The sequence below is a fragment of the Denticeps clupeoides genome, chromosome 14 (assembly GCF_900700375.1).
Source record: "Denticeps clupeoides chromosome 14, fDenClu1.1, whole genome shotgun sequence".
In the NCBI taxonomy this organism is placed as follows: Eukaryota; Metazoa; Chordata; class Actinopteri; order Clupeiformes; family Denticipitidae; genus Denticeps; species Denticeps clupeoides.
Window position 1 is genome coordinate 17,209,286 of NC_041720.1, and position 18,444 is coordinate 17,227,729.

Consider the following 18,444-nt stretch of genomic DNA (forward strand, 5'->3'; position numbering starts at 1 on the left):
GTTAACTGTTCCTAGACAAAAATGTATTTTATGTAAATAATGGCTTTGGTTCATGTTGCTAAATTGACCGTAATTGAAGAATTACCCCTACACAGTACCCCTATAGTGCTGCCACCCACAAAAAAAAAAAAAAGTCCTACAGCTACTTCAAAAAAAAGCACAATCACAGATGCCCACGTATAGAACATGTAGGCATAGATTTATAAAAAGAATGAACAACCCAGGTGCACTGGGGGATTTCACTCAAAAGGCACGCCAGTGCACATGCACCTGCATTCCATTTATCCCCGCGTTTCCACTCACATGGCAGGATGCCTGGGACCTACGAAGCCTGAACGGAGCTAAAATTAATATGCATCAGTTCCCTCAGACCGCCTTCATATATACCCTCCATGCTATATTAATACTGATTAGGCCCTACTAAGCAGGGGCCAAGCAGCCCACCCCTTCACTCTCCACTCGTTCGCAGTGAAATTAAAGAGGGAGCGCTAAATAAGCTTAAGCCTCCCCATCTAAGCACGCTATGCGGAGGGCAGCTGGCCCAGATTAAAAGCTCATACGGCAGTGAATGAACGCCACATCCCACATACCGGCATCCAGAGTACAGAGATTACCCGCTGCTGTGGCCAGGAAAGCGGGAGGGTGGGGTTGTGGCTTGTCCCTAGTGTTCTCGCAGTGCTTTTTACTCCTTATTTTGGTGATGGGCTATGCAGCATTTTTTTTTTTATGAACAAGCAAACATCATTGAAGCACATGTGTTGCTTTAATTGTTCACAGACTCTCTCACACACACACACACACACACACACACACACACACACACACACACACACACACACACACACACACACACACACACACACACACACACACAGGCAGACATTTCTCATTGAAACATGGCACTTATACTCACTTCATGATCAGAATGTATCCAGCGTACATCACAACTAGAACCAGACTCTCCCACCTGTGCCAGAGCACATAACCCAGCAGATTAACCTTCATGCATAATCCTACCATTATACCAAAACATGGGTGCTTAATGCGGAACAAGAGCTAAAACACTCACCAAACGATCATTTCATCATAGATGAACTACAGAAAAAGGAAAAAAAAAATTAATGCCATTTTTTTTTAACAGGGGGTTATGTTGAAAGTGAACAGATCCCGACAACAGGAACATTCCAATCTGACCCCTCAGTTTCCAATCGCATACGTGAGGCAAAGGTGACAAAAATATGAACCATGAAACTGAACATAGAACTGCTGGTTGCTCAAATCACAAACTGTTGTGTTGACTGCTTACACATTTGCCATTATGAACTTTTAGAGGACTAGAACTGAGACAACTGCAGTAAAAAACAAGAGAATGGGAATGAGAACTACTGTTCAAGTAATTATTTCATTGTATTTAAGGTGCTTCTTAATGTATTCTTTTTACACATTTACACAACATATTTAAAATTACGTGGGTTTAAATTGTGCACAAGAGCATTTGTATTAATGTCTACTGATCTTTGACTCACTGGTTTCTTCTTGTGCTGTGAATTATAATGCAGAGTTCAACAGTCACATGAATATTAGTTAAAATCTGTAGTTTACATTAAAAGGGGAATAATTAGCAGGGGTATTGTTCATTTTACATGTTACTACCAGGGTTGGTATTAAACAGAATAAAACCAATATTATAAAAGCTGTGTTCAGAAGCCAGCTACTTTTTTGAAAGAACAAAAAAATGGCTGCTTTGCCGGTTCAAATGGAGATGTGAATGACAGTCAGGGTTAGTTAATGTAATGCATTAACCAGGACGTTATGTATTTTGTGTAGGTCCACAGCCTTGTCCCGGACATCCTTGGAAAAGTTTGTTCTTGGCCATGGTGCAAAGTTTGGAAACTGGATAGATTGATTGCTTCTATGGTCTTTTATACACGTAAGCTTGTCAGCCATTACTGGTATAAAATACAACTGGGAGCCAGAAATCTTGCTGATTGATAGGGGATCAAATACTTATATAATTCTGGAAAATGCAATTTATACGTTTTTTTTAAAATGTATTATTTTGGATATTTTTGAAACCTACAAATTAGAAACTGAAATTCTTTTTTAGTGGTAAAACTTCCGCATTGGGATCAAATAATTATTTCCTCCACTGTACATAGCCTGCGATTCTACAGTCCCAATTGGTCAATTAGACCAATTGGTCAATTAGACCAATGTGTTCATGCTTATGTGCAAAAGAAAAGTAGTCATGCTGTGTTTTACACATGCATTTTACATGTATTCTAAAAGGATTCTGACTACAAAATTTGTACTGTAGCAGAATAGATTGCTGTGCACAATGTTTTCCCACCAATGTATTACACAGTTGAGACGAGCAAGCACATTTTGAGTGCTATAACTGATGCATAATCTGGTAGTTGCAGAAAAAGTGAAAGTGTGTTTTTTTTCCCCTGAGACGTTAGCATAGTGGGGCACTGGTGGCCTAGCGGTTAAGGAAGCGGCCCCGTAATCAGAAGGTTGCCGGCTCGAATCCCGATCCGCCAAGGTGCCACTGAGCAAAGCACTGTCCCCACACACTGCTCCCCGGGCGCCTGTCATGGCTGCCCACTGTTCACTCAGGGTGATGGGTTAAATGCAGAGGACAAATTTCACTGTGTGCACCGTGTGCTGTGCATCACATGTGACAATCACTTCACTTTGCATAGAGGACAGAGCTGAATCTATTTACTCAGGCAGATCTAGGCAATTACAAGCTGAATCCATGCAAGATCACAAGGGTCTAAAGATTAGTTTAGCCTTCAACATAACCCCAATTATGATATGGTAGACTAAACTCTTCCACATTGCAAAGACAGCAGACACATTATCAATATAATAAACAATTTAAGTAGGGTGGCACACATAATCAATATGAAAGATTTGACATTCGATTTTACCTACACCAATAAAATTGTTTCGGGTTAAATCTGAATTGTAGTTCTATTTTGTAATCATACACTGGTATCTGTGTCATTTTTAGTCACAAAGGAATGTGACTCAAGACTCATACCACTATTAAAGCCACCACAGATATGATGTAGTAGAAGGAGTCTCGGAACACTGCCCACTTGGTCAGAAGCACCACCTAGGCAGAGCAGGATGAGATGATGTTAAAACAGGACAGAATAGTTACAGAGGACCACAACAACCCCCAACCTCACACATTTTTACACACACCCACCTGTCCGGCAAAGATGCCACACACCCCTATAATGCAGAGGATGTTGAAAACCGCAGAGCCCACAATGGTCCCCACCCCCACATCACCGTGAGTAATGAAGACCCCTGTACAAGGAAAAACCTCAGGTCACACGGGATCAGAACATTGTTTTGGAGACATAATGGACCAGTTGGGGTGAAATAACCCCCTCACGACCCTACAGTGATCTGCAGGCCTGAAGACAGAACTTACCTTAAGTTTTCCAACAAATGACTCTCCCGTTCATTTATTCAGGTCTTTGTTGCATAATATTTTTATAGGGCAACATTAAATATTAAAAGAGACACGTCACCTATTACAGCAACTCTCAGCTGTATGAACAGATGCGTACATAAAACTGTTTGTACTGTGCAATGCCCCAGATTAATTTTTTCTTTCGGCATTTTGAGTGTAACCCCATTCTTCACATTTATTGTATTTGAAAAATAAAATCAGGTTTTGACAGGTGTCTGCTGTTATATTTCAATCCACTTATTCTTGTAACAGAGAAAGAGAACCTTTAGGAAAAAGCACATTACCTATAACAGAAGCAAAGAGCTCAGGGGCGGAGCTTCCAGCTGCCATAAAAGTAGCACCAGCCACATCTTCACTAAGGTCCAGTTTCTGAAAAATGCAGAACAGATTTTTTTTTTTTTTTTGGTAAATGGTTTTAAAAACACACTTTATAGCAATTAAAAGAAAATAAATAATTAACATTTCATGGTCTATTCCATCTCACATTCATATAATAAGGGCAACAAAGTGTAAAGTTTTCCTGATTCCAACTCCCTGCTGATTCACACATTACCATGATCAGCCCGGGATGGAAGTGACCTCACATAGAACTGAGATTCCGAGTGATTACCTCACATATCTTCTCCAGGGATGTCACAAAGAAGTCATCACACACAATAGCCAGGGCCAGGAACATGTACAGTGCCTATCAGCACGATAAGAAAGGTTAGTCTCTAAAAAGTAGGTTCAATTCTTCACAATCAAAAAAATTGAATGAAATAAAATCCCACCCATACATGTGCTGCCATGACACTGCACTCCAGCTCAACACTCATCCAATGCTGCTTCAAAGGTGCTGAAGCTAATTAAACTGAATGGAAGTTGTTCTAGATAAGATCAGACGCTTTATTTTAACTAAAAAAAATAAACTTCTGGGAATCTGGGATTAAAGCACCAGACTTCAATCAAGATGAACACCTCAAATCATATATTTTAACATATAACATCAGTATGTTATGCTGAAACTTTGATTTTACTTTAAATGGGGGCCCTCACACAGACATGAGACAAGATGAATGACAGAACGAGAACAGGACGCAACAGGGATTCATTTATACAAAAATCACAGTAAATTAGGGAGCACAGGACAAATGTGGAACCCCGGGCCGGGGTATCGGGAAAGGTCCGGATGCTGACAGCGATGAGGAAATTGTAGTGTCCACTCATTTAATTACAAGTCATTGTTTGCTACACGCGATTTACACGTACGCCACTCGCCAACACACGGATAATGTACATCAGGACCAGTTCCAGCGACACCTTCAATAAGCCAGCATGAACTAGACCTGATCCGAAGCAACGGAACGTAGTTAGAATCGAAGCTATGCTATCACTTTTCCTTCAGGTGCTGCGTTTCAAAGTAGTTTAGAACCTTGCTAAGCGTCTTCAGATACGTGGAAATGGCTGACACTTGTTGATGCTTTATTTTGTTCAGGTTTTGCGGGAAGAACTAGTTAGAATATTTTAATCTGGCTCTAACTTCAGTGCCCTGGAGTCTGAAAGTCACCCTTTACATACATACTGTCTGGGGTTACGGGGCCGTAATCTTCTGGGATTAATGAGTTTTAAATGTCATCCTAATTTCCTACAAGTGAACAGAGTCCAGAAGCACTCAAAATCGAAATCTGGACACTGGAAAATATCTGAATGGATTAAAGAACTGTCAGTCCGCACTGAACAAGCTTAATTAGTGGGTGCATTCATACAAAATTTTATTTACTGAAGGCCTAGAGTGTCGTTGGCACGGCTGTATAAGTATTGACTTGTGGATTGAATAGTTATGCCAAGCAGATCTGTATAATGATGTCCTGACCTTTAGAGCAATGCTGTAATTCTTTTAAATGTGAAGGCAAGTCTTAAATCCTTGTCAGGGCCTAAATATAAAAATGGTAATTTGTCGTAAATGCGATCCTAAAAACAGAATAAAAAAAAAAAAAAAAAAAAAAAATTCTGCACTGCAGCAGTATTATACAGCAAATCAACCCTCCCTACAATTTCAGATATTAATGGGCGTTTGTCTGTAAAAAAAAAAAACATACGTATACAGATATTTAAACTATATTTTCAGATATCTATTTGAATAAAATAACGGTTTATTTAAAAAAAAAAAAAAAAAAAAAAAGGTTTTTGATTTGAACCCGCAACCCTCGCCCTTACCTGCTAGGTCACCACTAGCCCACAAGAACATCTGCGGCACATTATAACTCCATGCGCACCCCACACATGCTCGTGTTAAGTGTCGGGGCAGACAGGGCAATATGCAGTTTAGTTCTTCAAAAAGACCGTAGAGGTTTATGGATTAAAACGACTACGCTTACAGGAAAGAACTTCGCAACGTATTCTGCAAAAAGACCGCAGTAATATTTTATTTAGTGTGTTGAAGTAACATGTAAAAAAAAAAAAAAAAAAAAAAAAAAGGTAGAAAAGTCTTTAAAAATCATAAAAGATTTATAGTGCGACATGGACCCCCCCCCCCCACATCAACACAGAGGTCACTGCATACTGGAGCACATTCCTGCCCACATACACCCCAGGGGTGAGGATGGGAGGGTGGCCCGTGGGCCTCAATTTTAAAAGGGCATTCACTGTAATAACTAGTGAATGCTAAAGACCCACATCTCCGTGTAAACGGATCATCTTTTGATATACTCTCGCGCGAGGGTGTGGTGCTACAATAAATAAACCATTTGGGGTGTGTGACGAGATCTAGTCAGGCCTAGAGTTTCCTGAGAAGCAGCGTCCAGCAACAGTCACCGTGACTTCTGAAACGGAAAAAATAAATAAATAAAAATCCCCCAAATAGGGAAGAGTCAGTCATTGGATAACTCCTGCATGGATTTTTATATCTCAGATGGCAGGTTATTTAACTAACTGATGCAGTGAGTAGCTTCTCCTTTTTTAAACTACCATGGAAGACATCGTGTAGTCATGGAAAAGGACGTTGATCTGTTTCAGAAAAGGTCAAATTAAAGAAAACGTCTAAGGAGATGGGAACAGGGAACAGGAGATTTAAGAAAACCACTGATCAGCGAGGCTTATTGGGGACCAAAAAAAAAAATTCATTATGCTGAATAAGCATAAAGTTTGGACTCTGCAGCATTGGAAAAATCGTCACGTGGTCTGATGAGTCCAGAGTGATGGTGCATCAGGGGGAGACGAGAGCCGCGTGAAGTGATGCAGCCATCATGTCTACCGTAAAGTTCCGGCCCCCCCCCCCACCACACACGCCTTGCTTTCACAATGATGCAGTTAGTTTATGGATTTTTTACAGGATTTTTACTAGCTTCCTGACACCAACACATTTAACCTCGTCATATCAGACCAATGAAATTAACAAACTGGTCAGAGTGGACAAATGAAACTGTTCCAGCAAAGTCACTCATACTTAATTCTTCACACTTCGCGCACAGACACTCAACGTGGAAACGACGAAGAAATGCCTATGATGCAACTGTCGAGTTCAGAGCGATCTGAAGGAAATTGAGCTGCTGGACGTAAGTTCGAGTACACAGGAGGACGATGGCTTCAGCTTTTCCTGTATTTTCGATGTGTGTGTGACGAAGTAACGGCATACCTTCAAGGCTGTTCAATTCAGACATTAATTTAAGTAAAAATAAACTTTCCTGTAAGATCTTGCACTTGTTTGAATGTGAACACATGAATTTCTTCTTTCTTTTAAAAATGTGTAGGTACGGCCTATATGTAGGTGCAGTCTGTACTGTATGGAGTTTACAGTAGTTCCTATCGCAAAAGCCTGTGTGTGGGTGCTGCTATGATCGGGGGTCGCTGCGGTTAATGAGGTCAAGGTTCAGCAATGAGGTCAGCTGACTACCCGAATGTATGAAATGACCAGGTAATTCAATAATTTTGTACATTCAAGTTCCAAAAAGAGTCCCAAACCCCATTGAGAACCTTTGGAACATGCTGGAGATGAACTCGTGCAGCAGTAAGACTTTCCCCCAAAAAATCATTGCAACTCGGGATGGGAGATAAATGTTGAGACATTGCAGCAGCTCAGTAAAACAATGGCATGGCAAACAAGGTCCAACAATCAAGGTTAAAGGAAATGGAGTTGTCTACTTTAAAAAGGTGTGCCACTAGTTACAATATTTTTTGTGAATTATGTAACAAAACGTTGGTGAAAATAACAATATATTTCTATTAAATAGAATCTCAGTGGTCAACTCCAAAAAAAGGCAGAAGGTGCATTTTAAATAACTGTACCACAGCAGCATTATTACTGTATCACACACACGAGCAGGAGGTCTCATACCGCTACTATGTGCGCCAAGACCGCCCCTCTCTTGCGCTCAGAGTTGGTGAAGAGGTCACCAGGAAATTCGTGGATTGCTGCAAAAAAAGAGAGAGAGAGGGGACACAGAGGACAGGTTGTTCAGACACAACTTCACCTGCTGAGAAAAAGGGTCATGCAATATCGTAAAAGCACACTCACACGACACCACAGGTTGAGTCACATCATGTTTCTTTTTGCACAGGAACCACCACTGGCCACAGCGGGGTTATTTGCACCAATCATGTCCAATGAAAGCACAGAAACCGGCTGATCGCATGTAGAAATAGCTGCCAGAAATGTAATCATTTGATCATAAATATTCACAAAACCTTTGCCGCACAAACGCATATTTGCCAAGTTGCGGTTCCCAGGAACACGTGCCTAGCGGGACCCGGGAGTAAATACGTGGACTGCATCCATCTGGACGATGACCTTCTCTGTGCCCTTGGGCTTGTAGGGGAGGGGTCATACTCTGTCCCAGCAATACATCAGCTGGCATCTGGCTATGTCCAACATGTAGTCAGCTTGTTTGTCATGTACAACAATCTGGCCTTCTGGCCTTAAATGGTTCACTAACAATAGATTAGAGGGCAAATACACCGTGTAGGATTTCTGCATTAATTAAATAGAAATCTAGGTAATTTAGGGCCATATGTGCATTGGATATATACCACAAATCTGATTCATCTCCCAGTATGACTGACATTACAATGCCATTACACAGGCACATTTAACTACATAAATAGTTTATTCCTAATCTGAATATATATAATTGTACATGACATTTCATCTGCTAGTGAGATGAATAAAAATTAAATAATAATACATCTTTTTTTGATCCAGTCCAAATGATTAGTCCAGAGTGACACTTTTCCATAGATATTAGTACATCATACATCATTTGCTACCAATTGAAGTTACCTGGACATACTGAAGGACCCTGATTTTCAAATCAACTGTAATTTTTATTTTCCTGGATGCCTATAGTAAAAGAACGGTTCTGGGAGAATCTCAGTGTGAGTAGGTTCCATTCTCTAATAGACAACAAAGTCTCTGTATTTTTTTTTTTAAAACTCTGACACCCTAAATATACTTTTTAAAAACAATGCCATGGTGAATGCAAGCTGTAATTAATGCAAAAAGGCAAGCAGACCAATTTTTGGCAGTATATGAATCTACTGTATTCCCCAAAGAAAAGGATGCATGCACAAAACCTTTATTATTATATATGGCCACATTTGGCTACAGTTCATCACAAATCATATTTTTTTTTTTTACTTTTATAGACAACTACAGATATGTAGACCTATACAACATTATATATGGTTATATACTTCTGGCACTATGCCATGCTACTATAGTGTGCATATAGTATAGTAGTACATATTTTTCTAGATTTGTGCATAAACTAAATTGATGTTGACAATGATTAAGTATTGATGCAATCACAAAAAAAATGGTTGTGATTGCAACAGGAAAAAACAAGGAAAGACGTATAAGGATAGAATAGGCCCATAGCATTACATTTACAGTACATCTGCTGGTGAGGGATGCAGTCACTACCGGTTATTTTCCTTTCTCTGTAATGAATGACCTCCGACGGACTGAAGCAAGAGCCACAAAAAGAATGAACAAATATTAAAGTTTGAAAAATCTAAATGTGCGAAAAAAAAGCCTGCACAAGACAGAATGAGAGTTTTAATCTTGATAACCCCTAGCAACAAAGCAGAAGGTTGCCGCTTCGAATCCCCATCTGCCAAGGTGGCACTGAGGTGCCACAGTCCCCCCACGCGCTGCTCCCCGGGAGCCTGTCATGGCTGCCCACTGCTCACCGAGGGTGATGGTTAAAAGCAGAGGACACGTTTTGTTGTGTCACCGTGATTGTCATTGTCCAACACTGAAGCACAGAAATCATTTCACTTTCAATAAATACATAAAAAAAAAAAAATCATTTATCATGTTATAGTGCACCGCAGCCGCCATGTATGGCTTCTCCACCCTCCACAACTCAAGCCTGTGGTCAAATCAATAATTTAAAAGATCCGTCATGCCACCATCATCCTTGCACTTTTTTGGGGGGGCGGGGGGAGGGTCGAGATTGCTCTCTGGATTGCTACAGTTTTTTCCGTTCAGAGTAGTGAGTAGGTGTGCCCCACCCCCACCCACAAGATCATGCGAAGGGAGGCGCGGCACAGCAGAGGCGGGCAGAACCGGCTCCTCGCAGCATGATTAAATGACGCTGCCCCCCCCCCCGGCCCAAGATCGGCATCGTATAGATTAATGCCCAGCGGCTGCTCAAGGTGACTCTGCCACTTTGGTCCAGACTGCGTCTCGCCGTTAATGGCAGCTCATTGAACATGCACGCCCATGCCCAGGCCTCAGGGAGATGCGTGCATGGCTCATGTGCCTCAGAATGTGGAAGAAAACCGGCCCCTCCAGCAGGCGCAAATTATGCATAGAGTCGTTGCCAAAAGTTTTGAGAATGAAACAAAAACACTGGTTTTCACAAAGTTTTTGTCAGTCGTTTGTGGTGTATTGAACTATAATTACAATTGCATCAAGTTTTTGGCCCTCCCTGACATGCTGCCAATCAACTTCTGGTCCAAATCCCGACTGATGGTACCCCATTCCTTCATAATCAGTGCTGGGAGTTTGAGAATTTGTGGGTTTTTGTCTGTCCAGAAGAAGAACGATGATTTCAACCATCACCTCCTTTTAAAGCATCCAGCCTGCTGTTCTAACTCAATCAGCAGGACAGAATGATCTCCAGCCTTGTGCTCCACAACACGCTCACTTGTGATCACTGAAATGATCTCCGCAGGTCCTTTTGTGGCAGGGCTGAAGTGCACAGAATATGTTTTTTGGAGATTAAGTTAATTTTCATGGTAAAGAGGGACTTTCCAATTCATCTCATCACTTTTCATAAGATTCTGGCGGCAAGCAGCAAACTTTGTGAAACGAATACTGATAGTCAGTCAAACAAGTTTAACTTGCCATGCAAACTAACTTTTAGATAAAGGCACTCAAAAAGAAAAAAAGGCCCTTGTTCTAGGAATAAAACACCACATTCTATTGTACACTGTTATTGTACACTCACTATACTTCCATAGAGAACAAAAAGAAAGCTGTTCATATTTTTTTTTTTTTTTTTTTTTTAAGAAGCAGATGGATTTTATAGGATTTATATTGTTTTATTAATATCTTAATGAAATCCAAAAACAGAAAAATCTAGGAGGTCTTCCAAAGGAAAATTTCTATTAATCTAAAATCAATGTGGTTCTCAGTGAGTACCACATCGAAACATGTGCCCCTCCAATTGCTCCTATTATGACAGCGACTGAACTACAGTATAGTGGGCCTATGTAGCTACTTTACAAAGGAGGCAAGTTTACGCTGCATTACAAATCATTTGGCAAGAGGTGGAAACAGAGGACAGGTTGTTCTTTTATCCAAAAGTGACTTAGTCAGTTGTTTCAGGGACAGACCCCTTATTGTCTTACTACGGGACACAATGCTAGTAAACTAGGATCAATTTTTACTATTTTTTTTATTGTACTCCTAATACGAGTAGCACTTTAATAGAATAAGAGCCAGTGAATAGTGGTGGGGATACTAGCTGCATTGATGATTAATAACTACACTGCAGCTGTGAATATTAAAAATCATAAGAAACTCAGTCTGAGTACAACAGTTTGAGAACCACTGGTCTACATTATCAGGTTCTGGTGTATAGTTAAGGCTTATGCTTGTTGCATAGAGGTAGTCTCACATATACACATATGATAGCCTTATTTCTCACAAAATAAAAAATCTTTAATTATTGTACAAGTTTTGGTCTAATTAGCCTGGTTTGATGTGGTGCTTTAAAAGACACAGCTATTGCACAACACACACACACAGAATCAGCAGAGGATGGGCTGAAAGTGTAAAAATAAATACCGGCTTGTCTATCTGGACACCTGACGGTTCTGCGAAGGCAAGAAATTACTGGCCACACATTTGTTCACCGGTCAGTCATCGCCCTCCTTCTGCAAGCTCATTCGCCCGCCCTCCAGCCCCGCACACCCCGACTGCGTTCACCTCCCCCTTCTCCGCCCACAGAGCAGTGTGTAATCAGCCTCGAGTCCCACGACTGGAACGGATTCAAGCCTCCGTCCCAAACTTCATTCATCCAGGCATCACTCACGGTTTTTACCATAACCAGAAACCATGTTAAAAGGAAAAAAATGGTATTTAAATGCCTTTTGTATAGTCTACACATGATATAAACTTTTAGGAATAAGGTGAACCATTTATTTATTATATAAAAACACTAGAAAGCTTATAATTAAGGTTTCCAGATTAACGGCAAGCGTCAAGACTTTCACCTTGAGACCACTTCAATTCTTATCTATGAATTTTCCCAGAAAGGCCTGCAAGCACACACAGTGGATCAAGCCTGCTGAAAAGATCAGTAGCGACTTGCAGAAATGATTTTTTTTAATAATATAAAAATAAATAAATAAAACCACCACACATTTAACTCGCCTGTCTCTGTGCCAACTTTGACAAATCAAAGTATCGCCTGTGCCATAATTTTATGTAATTAATCTATAATCTCTTAATCTGCCAAATGCATGCCGACGTGTTATGTAAAACGGCTCAACATTGGGTGCCGTCTGTTTCTAAAACCCACGTGTGCAATTCACAAAGCAAAGGCGGACGCGGGCCAAGTAGGGCTCGGCACCTATTTACAAAAGAAACCAGAGTTACGGTGTGAGTTCAAGTGTATGCTTACGCGTAGAAATGTCTTGTTGCACACGCACAGGTGATTACTACACTACTTACTGTACTATACTACAGTGATTTCAGAATTTACCACTGTAGGCTCTTCCTTACAATGTATTTTTGGGATTGGTCAGGCAGAAGGAACTATCAAAAGCATTTCATTCTAATTGAATGTGTGTCATTATGCTTTTATTCCATTAATCGTACCGCCTGAATGTATACGTTTCTGGCTTCAGTTATGGTTTTGTCTAGCATGACTTGTAAATTAGGTATCAGGAGGGAACTGTATATCTGGCATTTTGGGTTGTTTCAAGTTTAACTGAAATCAGTTAAGTCTTTAAGGCTATTTTAAAAGGCTGTGTGACATATATATTTTTATATATATATATATATATATATATGACATAATATAGTTCTGCTCAAATATTCAGATGCCGCCACACCAAACACCTGCCTCACTCTGAGCCACATGCGGCAGTTTGTTGCAGCGGCGGCTGCCCAAAAGGCGTGTCAGCGGCCCAAATCCCATTCCTGGCATGTGCCCTACTGATGCCAAGACGTTCACTCTCCCCAAAAACCGCCATCCACTTATAAAACCGGACAACCTGCCAGGCCTGGAAAATGGCAGGCATTCTGTCAGAGTTGCCGGAGTGATCATGGCCTGTTGGTTTGATGTAGGTCCAACATCATTTTGAAGACAGGAGTGTTATTTGAGTCAAAAAAAAAAAAAAAAAAGGCCATAAGTGTACATTTTTATACATACAGGAGAAAGTCCAAGGACTTTGCAGATTTGTCATATTAAGAAACACTTTTATTGACTTGTTAAATATCCTCCATCCATATGAGAGGTTTCTGATGAGGCTAATGAGCACCCGGTAGAGGGCTTTCGCTGTGTAATCTCCCACCACAAGTCCCACTTTAATTACCAAGTTGTGTATTCGAGTGTATTGAACTTGAACACACGTTTTTTTTTTTTATATACTGAGGACGGTATGGTGAAATACAGTAATTTTAGGACAAGCATGTAATACAACAGTGAAAAGAAAATAATAAAATGTGGTGTGAAGTATGAACCAAAGGAGGAGGATATAGGTTTGTCTTTTTTTCTTTTTCTTTTTTTTTCCCCCCGAACGCTTCAAAACAGCCCAAAAATTACCATTGGGTGAGAAAAAAAAAAAAAAAAAAAAAAAAAAAAGAAGTACTTAAACAAACAGCATGTACAACATGGCCATAGCGCATGTTGGCGTTCATTGGCGGTGTTGGCAACACGAGCAGAAAACAAGATGAATCTGACCTTCACGGCACACAGAGCGAAAGTCGCTGCAGGGCACTAACCCGCCGCCGTCCCTGTTCAATCTGCTTTAAAAACAAATAAAATAAAAAGCTTCCTTTGCCGCAGTTTCCCCTCCTGTTGCCTTTTTTCGCCACGCCAGCCAAAGATCAACTCATCACACCAAAATGTCCATCAGCCTCTGGGTGAGACCCCAAGGCACACAGACTGGCCCTAAAAGCTGTAGCCCGTGTGTAAATGTCCACACTTGTTTTCGCGCAAATAATTAAAATTTAATTAATACCCAATATCTACGTTTAAATTGCGAATTTAGTATTCATTCTGATTTTGATTACCTTCGATCAGGTCCAATACAATACATGGAAGGCATTCGACATATGACAGACATGTCAATTGAGACCTAGGCGTGGCATAATCTGAATTTTTCCATTGATAGTGATAATTTGAGTTTATCTGGCAAGGTAGGACAATTATTTGGTAGTGTCAAGTCAGAGAACACAAATTTCAGAAAAATTGACAAACTTATATTCAGATAGGGGATTGAAATAAATCAGATTTTAAATGAGAGGCCAAATTAAAAATGATTTATCTTGATAAAAGAGCCGCAAAGGTTACACATCTAATATTTCAGTGACATAACGTCTCTTTTATGCTGAAGAAATAATGCCCTTATCAATGTGTCAGATTCTATACCTGAAGGCAATAAACAGAGCAGCCATTTGACCCTGTGAAAAAAAACTATATGATTATAATCACATATATACATATTATATACACACACACGCATGTTAATTAGTTTCAAGATGAACATTAAAAAGGGCCTGAAATACACTTTAAAGAATTTCACAGTGGACTTATTGAATTTGAAAAATCGATAAAAGCAGCCCATATTTGCCCACCAATGGCTTTAAAAAAAGGCCACTGGATTATAAATTAGTACAATTAACTGCGCTAATTAATCCCTGTTTTTACTGAAGATACTGTGCGCGACGTCATTTCATTTCTTATTAAAGAGATACCAGTAGTTCCTGCAAAAGTCCAGATCATTTGAAAGGATTGACACATAGCTGGCCTGATGCTTCTCTTTTAAGAAAGGACTTTCTGAACTTCAGTGATGCTCATTTCACACAAAAAGAAAAAAAACTTTTGTCTTATTAAAACCACAAAACTACAGCAAACCAACTCAATACTTGAAGAGCTGTTCCAGGGGAAGAAAATGATCACCGCTGCCAGCAATTAGACAAGGAAATAAAATTCCCTGAAAGAACTGGTTCACTATTTTATAGAACCACCACCACAAAGGCCGAAGCACACGTGGCATTCAAACATATGTGCAACTGATCAATAAGATTAATTGGGCGCCATCTTGTACAGCCTGCAAGCAACAAACTAGTTTTTCTTTCCAGATCAGTTCAAAAAACAAAACTTCCAAGATTATAATACAGGGTGGGCCATTTATATGGATAAACCTTAATAAAATGGGAATGGTTGGTGACATTGAACACATTTTATAAGAGGTCAGAAACTCATGAAAGAATAAAGTTACGTTAAAAACAAGCACACCATTGTTTTTCTTGTGAAATTACCAATAAATGTGATGTGTCACGTGACCCTCTTCCTATTGAATAAACAAAAGTTGGATCCAAGAAGGCCGACTTCAAAATGGCCACTATGGTCACCACCAATCTTGAAAAGTTTGCCCCCTCACATATGTGCCACAAACAGGACGTTAATATAACCAACCATTCCAATTTTATTAAGGTGTATCCATATAAATGGCCCACCCTGTATAATGGATTTAAGGATATTAAATTATAATTTTTTCTTCATCCACCCAAAGCTATCTTTGGGGGGCAGTGACGGCCTAGCAGTTAAGGAAGCGGCCTGGTAATTGGCAGGTTGCAGGTTCGAGTCTAGGTCCCATCCCCACACACTGCACACATTTCGTTGTGTCACCGTGTGCTGTGCTGCAGCGTTTTACCAGTTGGAAACCCACACTTTCATTTCATTTCTTTCACATTTATCCCAATCTGTTGGTATTTTAGTTGAACTGTAAAATTTATCTGTCAGCGAGGAGCCACGTTTCTAACTGTTAATGATCTTCTACGGACCGTGTTCACTTAAACCGAGATCTTAGAAACCACCCCGAAAACTGAAGATCGCGCAAAAAGAAGCACTGCAGCAGCAGCACGGAGAACCGAACTGGAGTTCTGGCCTGCGAGCGAACATCCGAGGCCAACGTTCCCCTAATTTATTTTCATTATGGACACACCAAGTCAGCACAAAGCCCAGAAAGGTCCGGGGTAATAAGCTCCGTAAAGCCCTGATTGCAGAGGAGGTAAAAATGCTGGAAGCTGCAGTGAGCAGGAGGGCTCGTTCCCATCTCTCATGAACAGAAACAAAATCATCTTTATTTCTAGAGAGGAATTTAAAAAGGAACGGCAGGAAATAACTACTCGCAACTACCCATCCAGCCATCATTTGTCAAAAACATGTAGCCGATGGGGAGGTTATGAATTCTTACATTCAACTACGCCACTTTTTATTGTTCGTGGTTAAGAGATATGAATTAGTCCAATCGAGGTGTGAAAATCTCAGCTAGATTATTCAATTAAATGAATGGGTAGAGGCCAGCAAAACACTATTTTAAGTAAAAAGACTAGGCCTCTGCAGATACATGACAACATGGCACATCGTACACATTACTGATACATGGACGGAACTGTATAGTCAACCACTTGCTAATAAAAAGAACTTTAAAAAAATTATAATAACAACATACCTTAAAGCAGAAGGTACGAAATGTTTACCTTTATTACAAAGACAGCACGTACGATGGCATGTAAAGCAGTCACGCGATCACAGCGCTGCAAACCAGAATTCCCACAATTCCCACAGTGCAGCGAACAATCCGAACGACTTTGTTCTGCCGACAGCGGAAGTGACGCTCGTTCGGCGTGCTACAGACGGCCGTCAACCAATCCGACCATCCAGAATGTTTTTTGAAGAAGAAAATAAATAAATAAATGGGAGGAGCCTATAGGGAAGATTGACAGCTCTCTACTTCATTGCGGACGATTTACATCCTATTCTCTAGAATCCTAAAGCCCCCCCCCCCATGTCCTGAAGGACCATGACCTTCAACAGGCCAAAAAAAAAAAAAAAAAGCACTAATGTGAACATGGAAACATGGCTCTCCACATAAACCCGGATTATAAACCACACAGCGTTTCAGTTGTTAGAAAATAAAAACACGTTAAGATCAAAGACCTGAAGCTACCGGCTGGGCTACGGGCAATTAAAACAGACACCCACCACGGAGCGTCCTGTGGGTCTTCACCATCCTCGCCGCGAATCTCGTATACAAGACTAACATGCATCAAAGCAATTCCAACGGTTTCAGGACCGTCAGCCACAAGGCCAGACAGCTGTCATAGAGTGACGCGGTGACGAAGGAACAAAGTCGTGCACTTTGATCGCCTTCCTAATGACACGCCGTTGACGTGTTCACACACACTCCAGCAACTTTGTTTGGTAGGCTGGTGGAAGAGCACAAAGTCTCAGGTTCAAACCCCACTCGTTACCATCGCGTCCCTCAGAAACAACCCAGGGTGTCTCCAGGAGGACCGTCCCGGTAACTACTGACCAAGTCGCTGGTGTCTAGGGCCGATTCACGCGATTTGAATATATTTAAAATCAGATTTTAAAGGTAAGTTTGGTCTAGGGTCCCACCTTGTTTCTGGGTCGTGCTTGGTGCCTCCTTCCATCAAGCACCGGACATTCATAATGCAAGCAACGTGCTAATTTTTTTTTTTTGCATCGTGTGGATTGGCCCTTAACCCGTTATAAATTAAAGATACATGAGGCATTTTACCAATTCCACCGTAAAGGTGACTTCGCTTTCTTGAATAAGACTGAGACGTTTTGTAAGAGTTACAATAATTCAAATGAACCGTGGAGAATTTCATTTTCAGCCAACCCTACCTGGCTCGGTGCAGTTCTTCTCCTCCTCGGTCTCATTGTCGAGCGTCGACGCCATGAGTCTCCTGCCCCAGTGACTGTGGTGCACCTCATGACCGCCTGGAACCAGCATCCCATGCCCTGTGGGGAAACGGAACATTCCAGAAAAAAAAACACTTAGCAACACATCGTCTACACCTTTTTACGCATCACGGTCTACTCAACGAAAAAGGCCTTTTTGTCCAATGACTGTTCCTTGTATTTCATCCTCTCACTGAATTCTGGGAACAACCGTTGTCTAAACAAAGTCATTCCAAATATGTAGTTCACAGTCCCATTCCTGGACCACTGCATTCCGAGAGAGAGCGAGAGAGAGAGATGGCCTTATTACTAATGGCATGGAAAGGCAGAGTCAGCAAGCGCTTCATATAGAACTGGCGTGGGCTCGAACCGCCGCGATCAGGTTTGATCAGTTTGACCGCACATTTCCAGTGGCCAGAGAGGCGGCAAGCGAGTAATTTAACCGGATTTGGTGTGAACGGACTATAGGTTGCCGGGTACGATTGCAGCAACAGACGGCGCCGCGAACAAAATATTAAT

At 40.9% G+C, this 18,444-nt stretch overlaps 1 protein-coding gene across 1 annotated transcript in view; it reads right to left on the bottom strand.

Moving 5' to 3' along the window:
• slc24a4b (solute carrier family 24 member 4b) overlaps positions 1 to 18,444 on the bottom strand; it is a 37,129-nt gene that overhangs the window by 10,930 nt on the left and 7,755 nt on the right. Inside the window, exons 2-9 of the mRNA XM_028953554.1 lie at positions 17,869 to 17,985; positions 7,806 to 7,882; positions 4,104 to 4,178; positions 3,778 to 3,862; positions 3,221 to 3,324; positions 3,050 to 3,124; positions 1,070 to 1,095; positions 914 to 967 (exon numbers count right to left, since the gene is read on the bottom strand). Coding sequence (XP_028809387.1) covers positions 914 to 967; positions 1,070 to 1,095; positions 3,050 to 3,124; positions 3,221 to 3,324; positions 3,778 to 3,862; positions 4,104 to 4,178; positions 7,806 to 7,882; positions 17,869 to 17,985 — 613 coding nt within the window. The remainder of the gene's footprint in view (positions 1 to 913; positions 968 to 1,069; positions 1,096 to 3,049; positions 3,125 to 3,220; positions 3,325 to 3,777; positions 3,863 to 4,103; positions 4,179 to 7,805; positions 7,883 to 17,868; positions 17,986 to 18,444) is intronic.